The sequence below is a fragment of the Chrysemys picta genome, chromosome 11, assembly GCF_011386835.1.
Source record: "Chrysemys picta bellii isolate R12L10 chromosome 11, ASM1138683v2, whole genome shotgun sequence".
In the NCBI taxonomy this organism is placed as follows: Eukaryota; Metazoa; Chordata; order Testudines; family Emydidae; genus Chrysemys; species Chrysemys picta.
In genome coordinates, this window is record NC_088801.1 from 41,747,837 (window position 1) to 41,768,403 (window position 20,567).

At 37.3% G+C, this 20,567-nt stretch overlaps 1 protein-coding gene across 29 annotated transcripts in view; it reads right to left on the minus strand.

Moving 5' to 3' along the window:
* The window catches only part of ATF2 (activating transcription factor 2), an 82,188-nt gene that overhangs the window by 31,757 nt on the left and 29,864 nt on the right, over positions 1 to 20,567 (minus strand). For 27 of the 29 annotated variants that reach the window (XR_010591587.1, XR_010591590.1, XR_010591589.1 and 24 more), the window contains 4 exons: positions 17,883 to 18,011; positions 14,600 to 14,778; positions 14,106 to 14,220; positions 13,619 to 13,705 (listed from right to left, as the gene is read on the minus strand). Coding sequence is in view for 25 of the 29 variants with exons in the window: in XM_065561878.1 (XP_065417950.1) it covers positions 13,619 to 13,705; positions 14,106 to 14,220; positions 14,600 to 14,778; positions 17,883 to 18,011 (510 nt within the window). In the remaining 4 variants the exon portion in view is untranslated. The remainder of the gene's footprint in view (positions 1 to 13,618; positions 13,706 to 14,105; positions 14,221 to 14,599; positions 14,779 to 17,882; positions 18,012 to 20,567) is intronic. The other 2 variants (XM_065561871.1, XM_065561867.1) reach the window with 1 other exon arrangement.

A 20,567-nucleotide genomic window follows, 5' to 3' on the forward strand; every position in this document is an offset into this window, starting at 1 on the left:
AAAGGTGCTGAATTGAGATATTTGTGTTTAAATAGCCTAAAATTCACATTCAGCCCTACAACACCTGGAGACTACTTGGAGTATGATAATATATTACAAGCATAACTGGTAGCAATGCCCATTGTTAAGGTTACTTAGCACCTTCCATTATACGTTCCTGCTTTCAGTTGCTTATAAATTTTGTCTAACTTTAATCATTTGGACTGGAATTTTCCATGCTCTCTTTCTTCATCTCAGACTGAAGTTTTTTGGAAAGTTTTATCAAGAGGTTCTGCTAAATCTGAGACTGAAGAGTGACAAACTATTTTTTCTGATGATAAATTTCTCTTTCCAGGAATTTCTTTGAAGAGCTCTAGCACCTCCATGCATTGGAGCATAAACTTGAAATTTAGCAAAGGGGATAGTCCTGATATCAAAGAGGTGCCTTTTGCTGTTTTCATAAAAGTCCATCCAGATCTACACATGCTCAGCAGAGGTTGTTGGAGGCTTATTGCTAAAAAGTCTCCAAATACTCCATTCTGAACTGATATGTCCCAGAGCAACAGAACTCACTATATACCAACTGCACTAAGCATGCCCTCAGAACTGACAGAGTCTGCTACACAGTAGGCACAGAGCTAGATATATGAAGACAGGAGGCAATGGAAGGCATCCAAACTCTTGGCCCGTGAGAAGGTGTACTGGGGGCTGGAAGTCAAGAGGAGATGAAGTTCCAGTCTCAGCTCTTCAGTTGACCAGTGTTAATTCTGTGAACTTCCAAGCCATTATTGTTAAGCAAGGACTCATACCCTCCCCTACTTTAGGAGGCAGGAAAGGATCTTAATCCATTTTACAATTAAAGTAACAGCTTGAGCAAAGCCACTTCTGTCAGAGCTGAGAACAGAACCCCAAAGCTCTAAAATGGCAAGTCACATAAGTGCTTTTCACAACAAATTACATCAAATCTACGTGCTTAGCTGTGGTGCTTGGGTAGTTACACTCGCCTTCAGAGTTAGGAATAGAATCCAGAACTCCTAACTCCCAACATTCCTCTGCTGTTCTGCAAGTAGTTGTGCAAGCCACTGACATTGTATCTGTAGTATCTTCAGTGACTGGTTGACATAGACAATATCAGCTTACTATCACAATTAGTTATTGCTTTAATTCAAGTGTATTCTTACATAAAATGTCAGGGGCACCTAGAATATTGTATTGGCACTCTTATTACAGTGTGCATAAATCTTAACTAAGTGGTCGAAGTCTAGGCTATCCCTCTAGAAGTCTTGGGTTCCTGGTGATAACCCATGCAGTGGATCAATATGGGTTCACCTGATAGAATTTTTTTCCAGTTGGTTTTTTAAAGAAGCTATGACACTTCTCACCAGAATGTTAAGAGTTCAAAAGTCACTCACTCATAATTTAAGAAATTATGGAGAAAGTGAATAAGGAAAAGTTATTTACTTGTTCCCATAATATAAGAACTAGGGGTCACCAAATGAAATTAATGGGCAGCAGGTTTAAAACAAATAAAAGGAAGTTCTTCTTCACACAGCGCACAGTCAACTTGTGGAACTCCTTGCCTGAGGAGGTTGTGAAGGCTAGGACTATAACAGGGTTTAAAAGAGAACGGGATAAATTCATGGAGGTTAAGTCCATTAATGGCTATTAGCCAGGATGATTAAGGAATGGTGTCCTTAGCCTCTGTTTGTCAGAGAGTGGAGATGGATGGCAGGAGAGAGATCACTTGATCATTACCTGTAAGGTTCACTCCCTCTGGGGCACCTGGCATTGGCCACGGTTGGTAGACAGGATACTGGGCTGGATGGCCCTTTGGTCTGACCCAATACAGCCATTCTTATGTTCTTAAGAAATACAACCTTAATGCACCCCCCTTGTGAATGTTTTATTAGAGTTGGCCAGGAATTTTGGAAGCAGGCTTTTGCTGGAAAATGCCAAATCATCTAATCTGAAATGTTTTGCAGAAACATGTTCTATGAACTTCTGACAACCACATGCTGGGTTCCCTTGGAGCTGTAACTTCTGGCTCTAGCTGCGGTTCAGCTCCTGATTCAGGACTTCCAGCTTCCCTGCTGTGGAGCTGGGAGCCTTGCAACTTGGGCTCAAATTTTCCCAAATGAAACATTTAGATTATTCTGGAACAAGTTTTGGGGAAATTTTCCCTTTTGCGGGACATTTCAGATTCAAATTTTCCCTCCAGAATTTTGGAATTTTCCACAAAACAGAAATTCTGACTTTTGACTAGTTCTGTGTGTTATGGTTACAGAGAGCTGGAAGGATGCTCTCTTGTGTTTATGGTACTAGACGAAGACTCCAGTGAGTTCAAGTTTGCCCCTGGCTCTGTTAGGACCTTATGTAAGGCTAGCCAAGCTCATAATGAATACATATAAGAGGATCAAATTAAGGTTGCATCGGGAACCTTTATCATAGCATTTCCTAACTTTTGAGTGTTTGACTTTGCAAAATTAACATTATTTTAATTTTGTTTTTTGTACATAATAGTTAAAAAGCGGTGCCAGTGAAGCTTTGCACATTTTTTTTTTTTAACACTGCACATTTTCCCAGCTTTGCCTGACCACTCTGGCTGGGACACAGGAGGTTATTGGAACAATTTGCCTGAGGAAGAAAGGGAGTAACTTGCCCCAACCGCCTACGAAACTAAAAAGTCAATTCTAATACCAAACACAGAGGAAAAATGCAGTCCTGTGCCGGCAATTTTTACTTAATTCTATATTTTGCAAATTCTCAACTCTCATTAAAATAAGTTCATTTTCTTACTACTGTAAACACAGCTTTGCAAAAAAACTCCAAGCCCTGCCACCAACTGTCTCCAGTCAAACAAGAGCGAAGGTTCATCCTTTATTCACTCAATTCTCCTTACTAAAATGTAATGTCCAATTAGAACCATTCCCTCCTCCCCCCTCATTCTGAAAGTACAGCTGGAGTACTAGTAGTTTAATGGTATAGTTTCCAAAACTGTCAGGGCAATGGACTGGATAATCTAACAAGTCTTTTCTATTTCTAGAGCTGGGCAAATATTTAATAGTTATATGACAAATTTCAGCTCATTTTCTCTTCACAAATTTTCTGCAAAGACTGATTTTTCTCAAATGTATTATTTTCAATTATCAGCTGAATAACTTCAAATATTTCTTTAACTACAGCTTGTTGATAAGCAGTTCATTGCAAGTACTAAATAGTTACAATTGGAACTGTATTAATTAAATACAAGTTAGATGTTATGTTTCTATTCCAGTTTTTAAATCAGGTTTCTGATGCAAATACTAACCATTACAAAATAAAAATTAATTCTGTGCAAATATGCTGTAATATTTGGTTAAAGTTGGTAGGTTCAATGAACCTGCTAACACAGCCATTTGCTAGAACAGTAACAAAGAAAATGCAAAGGGATGAGAAGATAGGCAAAGTCTTTTTAAAATATTAATATTTGCAGGAAAACTTTTTGCAGTATACACCCAGCTCCATTTTTTTTAAAACTCCTAACTGCCATGATTCTATTGAACTGAACACAAAAATCTCTCATACTAAGTTTGCAAAGTTAAAATCAAAGGAAATTCAAATGTACGGTTCCAATAACAATGTTAACTCCTCCAGAGTGCACATGCATATTGCCTACTGAAATTTTTCCAATTAAATGTGTAACATAATATATTACTGTCTATGCTGTGAAATGTATACCATCAGACACACACGACTTGCAAATGGCCACACTAATATTGTTTTGGAAACTTGACTTTTGTATATAAATCTAAGGTTACACAGTTAAAAATACATTTTTTTGCATTTAAAAGTAAATAAATCCCATTTGAAAATTTGTTATATAGTTGAAACAAAATAGATATTTACCACAGAAATAGGAATACAAAACAATTCCCTGTTTTAGGCACGGCAGAGATTGAGAGATGTATATAAGAAACCCCAATACCTGATAAGTATTCCAATACTTGCATGTGGCATATGGGTCGACATTGTATTTCAACTGAATAGTGGGGTAGTCACCCAAAATATTATGAATTTTAGTTTTAAAAATCTGATACATTTCCGCATATATTAAAGATTTATTCTTTATATAGTTATAGTATTATATGTGAAGAAATAATAATGGCTAATCATAATCTAGATGCTTATTCAAGTGAGGTTAAATTATCACAGAATAAAAATCTGATTTTAAAATATTTTAACATTTAAATCTTTACTAGTGAAATTTTAATGTGCATGTGTACCCTTGAAAACAAATCCTTTTCACATCTGTCAAAATTTGGTAGGAATAGATCACTCCATCAACAGCTCACAGAAACTAGATAATATTCTCTAGAAACAATTTATGAAAAAGTCAGATCCATATTTCATATCTGCCACAAAAGCTCATCAGAGTAATAACCCTCCTTCTCCTGGGTGTTATCCTACCATCTGCTGCTCTATTACTTATCTTTATTTTGCAACTAATTAACAGCATAATCTTCTAAATTCAGCAAGTTAATTATCATTATTGTGGTCTTTGCAGCATCATCAGTCCTCATGAAGTCTTGTCTCTCCACCCCCAGAGAACGTATGAAAATGAACTAGGTTGGGAGAGGGTCTGTTTCTTTAGAGTAGGCTCATTAGGTGTTTGCTGATTATCTCGGCATGCAGAGAGGCAGGTCAGAAGAATTCTGCTGAACACAAGGTCCCATGCCGGGCTCAACCAAGCTAATATAGGTTTCTGAACATTTGCCAAGCTGCCCTCTGTCAATTCTCAGTAGAAACCCCCTGCAGAAAGCCTACTGGCTACCCACTGTGTTCAAGATATTTCTCATTTTGTCACAAAAGGCTTTGTATGAAGGGTTCTCCAGAGTAGAACTTTGTTTAAACAAAGATTTTTAATTTACTTTCTTAGGAAACTTCATGATTCACTCAGAATGTTTTCCCCAACGTTTTTTGTCTGCATCCTCAAATTGCATGTTAATGACAAACATGCTACACAGCTTGAAGTAAATCATCCTTTTTTTTTAATATACACTGATATCTGGAATTTCAGATTTTCCTCTCAAACAGATCAAAGACCCAATTCTGAAATAACTTGCCCTCCCTTACAATACAGTATAATATATTTTTCCACATCGCCTGCTGTACCTGCATGTGTTCTGGGCACCTCAAAAACACCACCCAAAAAAAAAAAATCAACCTGCATGTGTGGTTTTACTGTTGTGTGTGATCTTAAGAGAGTTCTGTATAACAATGGACACTGAGCCTGTGTGTGTGAAAATCCACAATTTGTGCATATGGCACACTTCATACATGATCTGTAAAGCTGATCTTCATACAAGACTCCTAGAATCAGCTGCACATGAGCTCCCAATGTGATGCTGTGACAAAAAGAGTGAATATGATGCTGGGATGCATAAACAAGAATCTCAAGCAGGATAGAGTTTATTTTACCTCTATATTTGGCACTTGTGCAATCGCTGATGAAATACTGTGTCTAATTCTGGTACCCACAATTCAAGAAGGATGCAGATAAGTTGGAGAGGGTTCAGAGAAGAGCCACAAGGAAAATTAAAGGATGAGCAAACATGTCTTCTAGTGACAGAATTAAGGAGTTCAATCTATTTAGCTTAACAGATGGAATGTGAAGGGGTGACTTGATTACAGTGTGTAAGTATCTACATTGGAACAAATATTTAATAATGGTTTCTTCAATATAGCAGAGAAAGGTATAACATGAACCAGTGGCTGGATCACTGGAAGTTGAACCATTGGAATAATTTACCAAGGGTCATGGTGGATTCACCATCACCGACAATTTTTAAATCAAGATGGGATGTTTTTCTAAAACATATGCTCCAGGAATTACATTAGGGAAGTTCTATGGGCTGTGTTACACAGGAGATCAGACTAGATTATCACCATGGTCCCTTCTGGCCTTGGAATCTATGAATCATCATTCCTATTAAAAGCGAACAATAAAAAATATTTTCAAAGGAATAAGAGCAACTGACACCTCGTGCCTGACAACACTAGCATAGAGTAATTCAAGCTAACACTGTGTACGTGAACATCCAACTCAAAAGAACTACATTAGAATGCCTGTTTCACCTACCTAAATTTAATATTGTATGCAGGTGCTTAAATGCAATACATCTTACTGTCTAACTTCATATCATTATGCTTCAGCATTTAAGCATACACTTAATTGTTCCTTATATGGTATATTTTTAACACAGTCTTACTGGAGAGTGCATCGTAACAAAACGATCAGAGCTAGGTAACCATTTTGCTATTTTCTGTCTCTTTTCTTTTCCGAATCTTTTATCCCTGTTCTTTTTTCTTCTATAGATATTTTTTCTGGTTTATTTTCATTCTTTATCTTATTTTCTTGCTCCTGTGTTTTTTCACTCCCCCCACCCAAGGCAATTGTGTTCACAGTGTACTGTCCCCCTACAGGCTGCTTACAGCCTATAAGGTTACAGGCAGTGATAGCACAGATTAGAGGAGAGAAAACAGCAGCAAAGGAGACTGAACAGGGCTCTGGCAGTAATAGCCTTACAGCTCCCTTCACATGAGAAGCCAAAACTGTGCCACCCTGAAGGAGTCTGACATTCCCAGGTTGGGGATTCCATCAAAACAACAGCCATACCAAATAAAAAACAAAACAAAAATCCAACTATTTAAATTATGTATTTACAAAGTTAATATGCAGTTGTGCTTGCACATTTGTTTTGTCAAATTTATACTGGTATGAAATTTGATTGCACAGGGGAAAAACATCAGAAGAAAACTATCCTGTAAGGTTAAACTTTTTTCCAGAATGTTAGCACCAGACATCTCAATGATACATCTTCAAAGACCAGATACACATTCTTTCAAGTCAAATCAAAAGAAGGCTGTAACTAAGAAAATATTTACAGATGTGCAATCCAGGCACTGAAGGGAGACTCAAACACATGTGTGGAAGTGGAATACAGCTCAACCAACCAAATGACAGGCAAACCTGAATATTAAATTGGGCAACTTCAGGCTGGTAAGACTTTGAAATGTTACTAGAGAGCAGATTTAGAAATTGAACTGAGACTTCAGGAGCTACTCATACTTAAAAGGTAAAAAATGGGCAGAAGGACATTCTTTAGATGAATGCATGACTGAAGGCTATATTTGGCATGTGAGACAGATTAGGTGCCCTATCTTCAACAACTGTGGGATTTTTGTCTTCTAGGAAAGCCAAGATGAAATTTTAACCATGACTTATATCTATTATTGAAGAGCATCTTTGCTGACACATTATTTTTAACAACTGAAGTTTAAAACAAAATTTCCATTTATTTCAGTAAAGCTCACTCTTATGATTACCACAACAAATGGTGCTATATATGATTTTGAGCGTGAAGCTTTGCTACATACAAGCCATAAGGAAATAAATAGTTATTTATCAAAATATGCAGTGGTTCTATATGCTCTGGCTCACTCTAAAAAAATATGCTAAACTAGAGTCAAATGGTAATAAATTATGCGTCCAACACCCATCTAAGGTTCTATTTCCCCCCTGTACAGATGGGAAAACAGAGTACGGGTGGGATTTTCAGAAGCATCTGAGAGAGTTAGGTGCCTAACACACATTGAAAGTTGACTCCAACTCTAACTTAGCCACGTCGTCCTTCCCCATGAAGGATATTAGGAAAGTCAAGGGAGCTTGTAACAAATGGATGTAATTTCTGTTAACCAGTAGAGCTGGAAGGGACCTCAAGAGGTCATCTAGTCACAAATGTGTGTTAGAAATTAGGAATAATTGGTGGACAAAATAAGGAGATTGGCTATTCTGCCCATCACTCCCTTTCGGAGTCCTCAAAGAGACTTGTGGAGGGAAAAAGCTGGCTAATGTGACAATGGCTGACTGAAAGATCAGAGACTGGGAAGGAGCGAGCTTCACCATCATGAATGCCACTCTTACTATCTCCTGGCACTGCAGGATCTACTGTACCATCATTGGACCTTTGTCAACCTGATTCCAAGATGTCCTGACCAGACCTGGGCAACAGAGGGACTTCGATGACATTGCCACTTCTACCAACTCCAGCTGAATCCCAAATACCACCTGGAATTTGAGACTATCACACCACCCACCACTCCCTTTCCTATCTCTCATCTTTTGCCTTCTGTTTAACGAGAATCTGGCTTAACTGGCCAAGACTGTATACTCTACAACACTTCTGTAAGTCTGTAACTGAAAAGAGGCAGCTAAAAGCAATGCCCTAAACAGCCCAACGCTGCTACAAGTTTACCATGCCTTAGAGCGACTAATAAAACAGTTTGCTGTTCCTTTGTTTTTCCAGCAGTGAGGCTGCAAGTGAAAGTCAACACTAGAGACAGAAGCTGCATTTTCCATCTGCTGTTCTTTTCGTTCCCCTTCTGTGTGAGTGTTTTGTTTTGTCTTTTAAGAAATGGGATTGGACTTTCACAGCAATGAGAACTCTAGCCCTTCTCAACTAACTTCTCTTTTCCCCAAAAGGACAGTTATTACCATCTTTAATACCATCTAATAGACTGTCAAGTAAGTGGGTTTTCCTTCTAAAAACTCGCTCTCCAGCTAAAGGGAAAAGAACAAGGGATGTTAAAATAAAAGCTTTCCCCAATACTTTACATTTCAAATGCTTTACCAGTTTTTCCTTCCTTCTCTCTCTCTGTATCTTTAATAAAAGGTGAAAAAGATTTTTTAAGGGTGTGTTTGCCATGGCACTAAGTAGGCTGTGGTATCTGTATACCAGACCCCAAACCTTCTTTAACACTCTTTAATGTTGGATACTGTCATATTAACATCGTTGACTCTTTGGGCCCATTTATTCCATCTAAATCCATACAAAAGACACCACTAGATACATCTTCCCAGTTTGATAGCGAACCATTGATAACTACTCTGAGTATGGTCTTTCAACTGGTTGTGCACTAACCTTATAGCAATTTCACGCAGGCCACATCCCTAGTTTGCTTATGAGAATGTCATATGCAACTGTGTCAAAAATCTTACTAAAAATCACAATATCTCACATCTACTGCTTCTCCCCATCCAGTAGGCCAGTAACCCCATCAAAGAAGGAAATTATGTTGGTCTAGGATGATTTGTTCTTGGCAAATCCATGTTGGCTATTCCTATCACCCTATTTATCTGCTAAGGGCTTTACAAAAAGATTAATAATTTGTTCCAGTATTTTTCCGGGTATCAAAGTTGGGCTGACTGGTCTACAATTTCCCAGACCCTCTTTGTTCCCTTTTTTAAAGGTATGTACTATGCTTGCCCTTCTCTAGTCCTCTGGGACCTCACCCATCTTCCATGAGTTCTCAAAGATGACTGCTAATGGTTCTGAGATTGCTTCAGTTAGGCCTTGTCTACACTACTGCAGCAAGTCTATCTAAGTTATGGTACTCCAGCTACGTGAATAAAGTAGCTGGGGTTGACATAGCTTAGGTCGACTTACTGCGATGTGTACACTGCACTGCATCGATGGGAGATGCACTCCTGTCGATTTACCTTAATCTTCTCATTCCAGTGTAGTACTGGAGTCGACCGGAGAGTGCTATGTGGTCGATTTAGCGGGTCTTCATTAGACCCGCTAAATCGACCTCCGTTGCATCGATCACAGCAACGTTGATCCCTAGTAAGTATAGACATGACCTTAGTTTCTTAAGTAGCCTAGGGTGAATTTCATCAGGCCCTGCAGACTTGAAAACATACAGCTTACCTAAATATTTTTTAAACTGTTCTTTCCCTATTCTGGCTTGTGACCCTTCCCATTTCTTGTAAATATTAATTGTGTTGAGTATCTGGTCACAGTTCACCTTTTTAGGTAAAACTGAAGCAAAATGGGCATTAAATGTTTCAGAATTCCTTGATGTTACCATCTGTCCCTCACTAAATAGTGGATTTACACTTTCCTTCATCATTCTCTTGCTCTTAATGTATTTATAAAACCTCTTTTTATTGCCTTTTATGTCTCTTGCTAAGCGCCACTCATTTTGTGCCTTTGCTTCATTTTGTCCCTACATGCTTATGCTATTCTTTTGTACTCATCCTTAGCAATCTGTCCACGTTGCCACTTTTTGTAGGATTCCTTTTAGTTCCGGATCACTAAAGAACTCCTGATGCAACCGTATTGGCCGCTCACTAATTTTTCCTTCACATCAGGGTAGTTTGCTGTTGTGTCTTAAATGTTACAATGTTCATTATGCTCCCTGGTCTACTGAGGATGGCAGATGTTGTTTCTCTTGTCGGAATGATAGTACTAGTTTTGCCCAGGGGCAAAAAGTTAGGTCATCCCTGCAGGAACCTATGAACATGGTTGCCTCCTCTTGGGCAAGTTGTCATGTGTCTTTTCAAAGAAGAAGTTAGGGCCTCAACCACCACATCACTTCATCCTGAATTTCTGGAATAGTCAGAATGTCTCAACTGAGAGTACCTTACAATAATATTTTTTTCTATATAACTTACAGTAAAAGATGCAAGATACTGTATTAGAGATTAGAAATTTCAGTTTTTGCATTATAGAAGACAAAAAAGTTTAACCAACGACAGCTAAAGGCAAACAATAGATAACAGCCCTCCAAGACATTTACCAACTTTCAAGGCATCGTCCCTAGTTCAACAGCCTATTTACTGTCACACTGAATGTCATGTATTCAGCAGACTGTTTTGACGTTAGGTAGCCAGTTGTTTTAGCAAGTTGGGCAACCAGTTGTCTTAGCAATTACATATAGTATGTATTTATGTTACATTCCCCTAGTGTAATATGAGAAAAATCCACAACAATGAAATATGTCTACACATGACTAAGCTGTCGCTTACAATATCAATAAGGAAGTTCCAAATGAATTCAAAAATTCTGCTTCCTTGTCTTCTAGCTAGTAACCATAGTGATATACTAAGAGAAATATGTAAAAAGCCTAGAAATAGTATTTAACCGATATTAATAATATCTAGCTAATCCTGCTTATTAAGTTTTATTGACAACCGGAGCATAGCATTTTTTAAAAAGGTATTTTCATCAACTTTGTTTATCAAGGAAATATTAATCAAATATAATTAAATATTCTAAGCCCTCTGTTGGTTTAACAGAGACCACCACCAATGATAAAAGTAAATTTAATTACTCTGACATTTGCAGAATTTCAAATGTATTGCAGGTTACATTGCAGCAGTTTCATGTTTAACATATTTTTACATGCAAGAAATATACCAGAAAGACACAGAATTTGGTATTGCAAATAAAGATTTACATTCTGAAAATCAAATGGGAATTTTAAAAATTGGTAACCCATGTTGCCTGTTCATAATACTTTATATCGTTCTTAGCTATTAGCCTATGTAATTTTTTGTTGAAGAAATTTTTCTGTGAATATTAGGTTTCTTCTTTACACTTTAAAAAAAATTATTATTTCTATTATTTTTGTGAATATACACTATATAGAGCGCAACTAATATACACAATTCTGATATATTCTGCCCATTCCTTATTCATAGAGACAAGAAAGAAAAGAAGAAATATGGTGAGTATGCTTTTACCATCCCATTTAAAGAAGATAAGCAAACACTGAAGTGCAAATATTAGCTACATTCTAATGAGACAACTAATGAGACTTAAATTTTAAGTCTCGCAATCTTTGTTTTTCTTTATGCTATTTTTGTGCCTTCTCTATAAGTGATTGCTTTTTCCTATGTGAAATCAAAAGCTTTTACCACTTGTATTTTTTCATAAATAAAGCTTCATAAAGCATATTACTGCATGATTTATTCTTACTCTTAAGAATCTAATTTCTTGCCCAACTAAACAAAAATAATTTGGACCTCTAGTTTTGAAGTTCTAATAGATTCCACATAGTGAAATTCTGTCAATAGGAGTCTTTTGATCCTGTGGAATAAGTCAGGTGAGGAAATAGAATTCTTGTTCTTATCTTATCCCCATTTTTTATATTAATCTTTTCCCAGAATTAAGATAAATATATTTTCTCAGAAGGCAGTTACAATTATTTTTTTCCTGACTCTGAAAATGAAGGACTCCTTTTTCAATCCCTCTGAACGATGAGTGGGGACTGAGGAGAAAAAGCCCTTAGTACTGTCCTCCCATCTCCTGCAGCACTTCAAAAGCCAACTCACCAAAGGGAGCAGAGATGGGAGAGTAGGTCTGACTGTAGCACGCAGCTCTACTCAGAGTTCACTGGTGGCCAACGCACTCCTGAGAGTGGTTGTATCATTTTGGGAAAAGGGTTTCTATGTGTCCAACAGCCTCACCTCACACAGACAGATATTTGATGTGGAAAGGGTCCTTGCCCATCTCTGGGGTACCCCTGCACCCTTCCTCACTACTGAATACACTAGGGTTTGGAGTGGAGGCCAAAAAGAAAGTTCACTGACTGAACTTCCCAGCCTTCTCCCCACATTAATAAAGGATTTTAAGGGCTTCATCCCTCTATACGGTCCATCATCCCCCCCTGCCAGCTATATATACAGTCTCAAAGTGGCTTCTGCAGCTATAGCAACTGGGCTGCCTGCTCCTGCTGCTGCCATGAAAGTGCCCTAGCAGGGTGCTATTGCCCCTAAACCCCCCTACTGCTTCACATTTAAAACTAATATTTTTATCTACTTACTGCTCCTGATTCTCCTCTTAATTTTTTAAATACAAGTAAATGAGTGTCAGGGATAATGTAATACTATTCTAAGTTAAATGCACGTAATCTACAAGACAGATTCAGTCTGTGGAGCTCTTCTATGGATGCACACGGGGGGACATTTATTTAATTTTTCTTTCATATATTTCCCATTCCATTTTACAACAACAGATGGAATGAAGAAAAGTTAGATAAAAAAGCATTGAAGCAACTAGCTAACAAATTGGAGAAGATACACATTTTTATTGGGATTAATTAAAGTTTAAACTATAATTATTATGATCCTGCTAATGTACATTTATATAACTGATTCTTTTCTTTACCCTTTTTGGTTATCATACCAATGTCTCTTTAGTGACATTGGTCACTAAACCCTATCAGGTTACATGCCTGGAAGAAGAGACTATAAGCAGCTGGGAATATTAAGACGTGTGTTGCTAGGTAAAGCCTGGTTTTTATTCCTATAGTCTTTTCTGCTAAGAAGCTTCACACCATTTTGATATGGGCTTACCTCTGCAGTTCTTCAATTTTGCTTCTATTAGCAGGCAAGGTTCACTGCTGAAGTGATATTAAGCTTGTGTCTCCTCCCTCTCCTAAAGCCACATATACGCCTACCCTTCACCATGAGGTGCGAGACTGAGCTTACAGTTAAAATACTGGTCTTCTTCTGAGTACATTTCACTGGTGCTGCTAAATTCATAAATGTGTTTTAGTCCTGGTGCTAACAATCATACAAGAATCTGAAATTACCATAAAACCAAAACACATTGATAGCTCTCATTTTCTAGCATTGAGATTCCAGCACAGAGCTTGCCTTCTGTAAGATCAAGGTCCGTAGAAAATAAAATTTATACTGCATGGTAACAATTACTAAGTCAAACAACTACATCTGTAGTAAGACCTAATTATTAATGACATAACATTTTTTTTCAGATTAACCTTCTTGAAGATCAATGGAATTCTAACTTACCAATTTTGCCTCTGACTGCACTGGCTGTGGGGAGGAGGGCCCTGGGATTCCTGGGATACTAGGCACCATGGTGACAGGTCTAACAAGCTGACCAGGAAAGTCATAAAAATGAAAAACAATCTTTGAGTATTCTAGCATAATACAAATTATATGATTGCATTGCCCACTAGAATCAAAACAGCTACCAAAATCTGTAAAACTAAGTTCTAAGGCTTAAGGTATATCAGCAGCTTTTTACCCTTTCAGAGTAATTAAAGTATTTCTAACCATTTAAGTAATATTTGGAATGATAAAGATATACTATTCTAATGAGTATTCAGAGCACAAATTACAATAGTTGCCAAAAATATGTATCACATCATAGTAAATCAAGTCCAAAAATCTTTTTTTAAATGTCAGTGTTTGAAATTAAAAAAAAAAGCAGCATTTATGCAAGTCTGCATTATTTTAAAATTAAAAATGTATAATAGGTCATGTGTAAACTTACTGGAACTGCAGCAGGGACATGAACATTAGAATTTGTGATTGAGGCAGGAATAGCAACAGGCATAGTTTGTCCATTAGGAAGATGTAACAGCAGAGGGAAAGGACCTGGTACTGGTCTAAGAAAAACAAAGAGGAGGAAATATTTTAAAAGGACACAAATACACAGCAGAATTGAAAGATATTGACGTTTCTTATTACAAAGTTTGATACATTATTAATTTGGTGTAACCCTGTCCAAACTTAATACAGCTTAAACTATTTGTCATTTTAACAAGGTATCAATAATATCCACATTCTGTACATTTAACAGTAATTCTGTTTGACATAACTGTCTCACATAGTTATAATGTAAACTCACTGTACTGTTGGAGAATATGGAGCTGGAGGCCACATTGTTTATTAAACTGCAGAAAAAAGTGATCAAAAGTACTTTGTAAACTAGACAAAATCTTTTTAGAAATCTGTAATAAAATATTTTACTATCACATAACTTACACTATTGGCCTGTTGGAGGATGGAGCCTGGGTAATGACAGTGCTGGAAGTTGGTGAAGGTATTGCCTGCTGAATAATAACACTTGAGTCAGAACTTGTTAGCAATACATTAGGAACCTGCAGTGATGCTGGACGAACTATTGTTGATGTAGGCTGCGCAGTCTGCTGAAGTGACACTTCCTATGGGAAAAATGAAAATTAACCATTGAAATTACAGACCATCAATAAAGATTGTGCAGTGAACATAGATTAAAGAGAAAAAAAATCAGTAATCTTTGTAACATTTAACCAACTTACAGACTGCTGGAGTGAAATGAATTATGCTGTTTTAAAAAACTGAATAAGTTCACCAAAAATATAGGCTCAATAATTAAGGCTGTGACAAACAAAATCAAGAAATGTATCTGTTCATCACAATTTTAGGACCAATTCAACACCAGTTTACTGAGCTATGAGACATATTGCTCCAATATGCTGTCAGGGTTTATATTAGTAATAGATACAGGGTAAAGGAATTGACAATCAGAATTATGCTACCAGTTGCATCAGTTCTTGGTAAACAGAGCTTTTCAGTATGCCCTGACATACAGCAAAGAGAAATATAAATGAATATTTCTTTTAGGTTTATATAACAGCTGAAACAAAAGGGCCATTGGAATCAGTAAGAACCAAAAAACTATGTACATTTGTTACTCCTTTTAAAAAGTAATTTCTCTTATTTAACTAGGACCCTCTCGTGAAAAATACTCCCAGGATTCTACAGTTCTTTCAGTCTTTCAAGATGTTTAGAAATACCCTCGCCTACCTCTTGACTGAATCTTAAAGAAAGATTTGAGCACAGAAGATAGATCACTGTGCTTGTAAACCAGGCAAGTAACAGAACTGACTGAGGATGTGACTGTCATAATCTGAGAATGGCAATCAATTAGGATTCAACGAAAATATTAAACAAGCATTTAGCACGTCTATACATACCTTCCATCTGAAGATCCCAAAGCACGTCACAGAAGTTAATGAAACAAGCCATTACCTTTAACATGGGACCCTGTATACTGTCCTATAAACTTTACCTACTGTACACGGCAACTAGCCTCCAACCAAAATTAATGAGAGAGCACTGCATGATGCAGCAAACTGGAAATTATATGGTAATGCTTGTTATTACTAAATTCAATAACCTTTAATTGTACTGAAATAGAATATAAATACTCAATAAAATGAAAGCACATAATAAATGAATTCTCTGGACAGGGCAGCTGAGCAGTTAACCAAACCAGGACAGGGCTAAGATGAAAACCCGTTAGCTGCGACTCAAATCAAGATCAGATAAAAGTGATATTTGCGGGTTGGAGAAAGATTATTATCTCCACCGATCGAGGAAGCATGCCCACTGTTTGTTCCTTATTAGATCCTCTATTGCTCTTGGAGGTACATACAGGTAGCAGCAGAGCACTTTATCTGGACTTGGCTTTTATCTTTCCTTTTGGATGCAGGCCTTTCCAGTTACTTATGCCTTTGTCAGATTTGATTGCTGCTGTACTCAGGACTACACTTTAAAACTATGAAAAAAACCTTCAATTAGTACAGATTTCAGCTGTCCACTTATTAAATGGTATTTCACTTAGGGAACATATTACCCTATAGGCTGCACTGGCTTCCATTTGATTTCTGAATGAAGCTTATGTTGTAGATTTGGACTGATAATGCCCTGAATAGTTAGGGACCTAGCTGCCTAAAGACTGCTTCTCTTTCTATGGTGCCTTTTGAATTCAGAAGTGGTCAAACTGGGAGCATTTCTAGTTTAAATAGGAGTGGATTGGCAGCAGGGCTTTTTCAATAAAGAGACATTTAGCTTTGAAACTTGCTCCTCACCAAAGAGCCAAACACAACCTACATTTGTTGCATGGCTCATCAGTTCTCCCAGATTTTGAACAAAGGCGTGAAGCATTTCATTGTGGGAAACCAGGGGAGGACTGCAGCGGAAGAAATCTGCTGTGTAGATCTACTAAAGGGTAACCTTGCACAGATTAAGTTTAGGAGCTGTGCAGAAGGAGAATGTGGCTGCCACGAAGAGCTCATAAGTGCTGCAAGAGTGGAGCTGTGATCCTGAGCAGTTTACAAGCACCAGATGGCAGCAAATTCCTCCTATAAGTCTTCTTTACCCAAGATAATGCAACTGCTTCAGCTGCTTTGCCCATTCGGCTGCAAGAAAAGGTCTGGTGGCTCAGGTCACACTCTCATCCTTGATGCACTGAATCATGAAAGTTATCCCTTCTCCCTGCCTCCCATTCTATCCTTTTAAATAACAGAAGTATAATAGCCAGCAAAGAAACAAACACATTTGTTTCCCCTTTGGGAAAGAGGGGAACTAAAAAGCAAGCAGAACCTAAGAAGGCAGGCAAAATGTCAGGCTAATAGGAGGAAAATGGACATTTTGTGAATTTATATGGTATCCTGGCAAAACAAACAAAAAAAGGTAAACTATGTGGTCATCTGTACAGTCACAATCACATTATCTAGGCCAGGATTAGGGTTGTGGTGCTGGGACCGTGCTGGTGCAGGTGATCAGTGCCCCCTCATTTGTCAAGGCATTTATCAACAACAACAAAAATCACAAAGCAGTCCCTAAACCTGTGACTTTTACTAACTTTACCAATATCGCGCCATGATTTTTTGATTAAAAAAAAAGATGTGACAAATCTGCAGCCCTATTTATGATGTATAAAGATGCTCTTTTTAAAAAAAGTTGTTTTTCTTATAAACAGAACAGGAAAGTCACGGACTAAATGAAGAAAAGTGAGTGAAGTGATCTGTATAAAAGAACACCTATCAAACTGAAAAGTAAGATCTACAAGATGGTAATTGGGCCAGCACTTTTGTATGATTCTGAGAGCTGGACCCTGAGGAAGAGCCAGGGGCAGTTCTTGAATACAGTGGAAATTAGTGTTAAGATGAATGCTTGGAGTTATAAGGCTGGAATGGAGAAGGACTCAAAGAGCCGAACCCATGTAGATGAGACTAAGACAAGAAGAAGAAATATCAGGAAAAATCTGTTCTCTCCTAAATTTGTTGGAGGACCAGTGGGAAGAATAAAGAATGTTTATTTTAAGCAAAATTTACCTGAAGGGTTGAAGGTTTTGAATCTTTTACAATATGACTGCCATCACTGTACTATCAACAATTAGGTCACCAAAGTAGTTCTAGTAAATATATACAAAACCAAATACATTGCTGTGAATGTTCTTTATAAAAATGTTTTGAATCCAGAAAAATAAGTTCCTGACCTTTTCATCACTGGTAGTGGACTCTGGATGAGGTAAAGGACTATCCTGATGAGTTGTCTCCACAACTGAAGGCTCTTCAGTTTTATTTCTTATGATTGGTGTTGCAAGAGGAGATAGATCTAGAGGCATCTAAAAGAGTAAACATGCAAATAAACCTGTTAGCCACTCAAATTATAATATGTAAAAACAAAATAAGCAGCTGGGGAAAGTATCAGCCCTATGGAGTAGAGGCTCTGTTCTCAAGGAGCACAGGCCATCTAAAGCCGAGCCAGCTCATTAAGCTACCCCTCATTCCCACTTCTACATGACCTTCAGTCCCTTGGGCAGATGTCTGGTTCCTCTCCTTTCAAGTCCTCAGGCCAGCCAAAGTACAGGCCAATCCCTGTAAGTTCTGTAGGAGAAGTGTTCCTTTCCTGAAAACCGTAGGAAGTTAACAGCTGGGAATGTAGCCTACGGTATTCTGCTTCACAAGATAGCCATATTCTGCAGAAAGCCCCTTGTCCCTGCCTTGTATTATCTTCGGTCCTTTGGGTTTCTGCATGGCCTGCTCTCTTCTATACTCTGAATGCTATAGCTGGCCATACTGATTCTAACAACTTGAGAATAAGGACAATTATGTGACCATGTAATCACACTGTATTGGGCTCTTGTCTGTAACTGATTACACGTTCAATTCAATCATAAGTAGCTTGTAATGGAGAACTCTCAAAATCTCAAATACCACTTTACCACATAACATACTAAAATTTTAAATTATATTGCTAAGAATAAAGTTTAAACTTTGAAAGCACTTTAAGCCTCAAAACATATGGAAGCCTAAGGAGGAAATCTCAACCTAGGGCAAAACTTAAAAAAAACACACAAACCCAAAAACCACACAAGACTCACTTTTCTTTCCCAGTAATTTTCTGTCTTCTTTAGTGTGATTGCAGATTTGTTCTGAATAACTGCCCTCCATCACAACCTAACTTCTACTCTATTTTGAACTCACATCATGAACTTACATTGCAATGCTTATTAAATTTTATTGTTACCAAGCAAATGATTAGACTCACAAGTGTGACATGAAAACCTTAAGTTCCAAAAGCTACAAGGGACAAAATGTTATCAAACAAATATACTGAATAATTATTGAAAGAGATAAAATTGTTTAAAAAGAGAATGGGAAAAATATATTTAATTGCTCAAAGGGCTTCACATTGTTAAAATCTGACAGAACAACTTTTAAAGGCATGAGGACTACATCTGGAATTCCTTTAAGAAAAATATCTTTTAACCAGTATCACTGATACTGGTTAAAGAAAAAGAAAGTCCAGAGTATTTAGCCACTGACTCATATTGCAAACTAGCCCATCTGCCAAAATACCTTAGAGGAAAATAATTCTCTCGAGAAAGATTTTTACCTTTCATTATACTCTATCTGGTTCTTTTAAGAGACAATCAAACTACATTGAAGAGAAAGAAAATTGTTTAGGAGTGCCCCTTCTCCCTATACTCTTCCAGAACATGGAAGTTAAAAGCCAGAAAATAAAACCTCTGAAAACCAGAAAATGCAGTTAGATAACTCCTCCCACATGATACTCCTTATTAACCCCATTCTCCTTTGATCACTGCCCTTAGGAGTCACTCAGGGAGATCACAGTACAATATCCCTCCCTAAGACATGAAGGTCAGCTGGGAGGATGAAGAGCAGTGTTGAAGAAACTGCAAAGAAGTTTTAAAAATTCTTTGATCCTTGTAGCCTCTTGAGATGGCAGTGAGCGCTCTGGAAACCTCCTGCAAGTACTCACAGGCTCAATAGTGCTACATATAATGGTGCAAGAAATCTATTAGTTGGAGCCATCATTTGGAGCTGTGTTGGACTCACAGAAAATGGCAGGTGACAGATTTTTTTAGGGCTCGGTAAGGTTCTATTATATTCCTAATGCCTCTGCTATCTCCACAGAGACAAAAAACTAAAGATGTGATCCTGCATACCTTTGTACATTTGAATAACTATATTTATATGAGTAAAGTTTTTCACATTGACAAGTGCTTGCAGGTTTGGGCCCTAAGCATTTATAAATGGGAAGGAATTAAAATGAAAGACATCACATCTAAATGTATTTAAATAAAATTCACTAGGAATGGATTCAATTTAAGTTTACGCAAAATTCAATTTGTACAAGAAGAACAAGTGTGGTGGTTTTGGTTGTTATCAACATTTGTCTTTCACGTGGGATTTGTCTGTCAAAGAGATTTAAATGTCAGTTTAACTGAAGTTAAAATAGTAAAATCTGTTCTCAAATCATACTTCACTTTTAGTTTCTGAATTTGATTACCACTGTTTAACTCATTATTTTAACAACTGAATATTAGTAATGTGTACATTGTTAAAGTGTTGTCTAATCTGTATACCTTCAAAACAATTGAAGTATATAAGAGTTATTCCTTCCACCTGATTTTTATTTATATATTTTTTCCCCTTGTAAGAACTGGGTTCTTTTTAGAACCATTTACTCATTTAGGGCCTCATAAAAAGCCCACTGGAGTCAATGGAAAGGTGCCCATTCACTTTAACAAACTGTGGATCGGGCCTTTAAATAATTAAAAGACAATAGTAAAGCCAATTAAAGCCACATGGTATAAAATGAAACAAACAGGTGTGTTAGTCTTTGCAGGACTGGGGCCTAAATTTGTATTTTC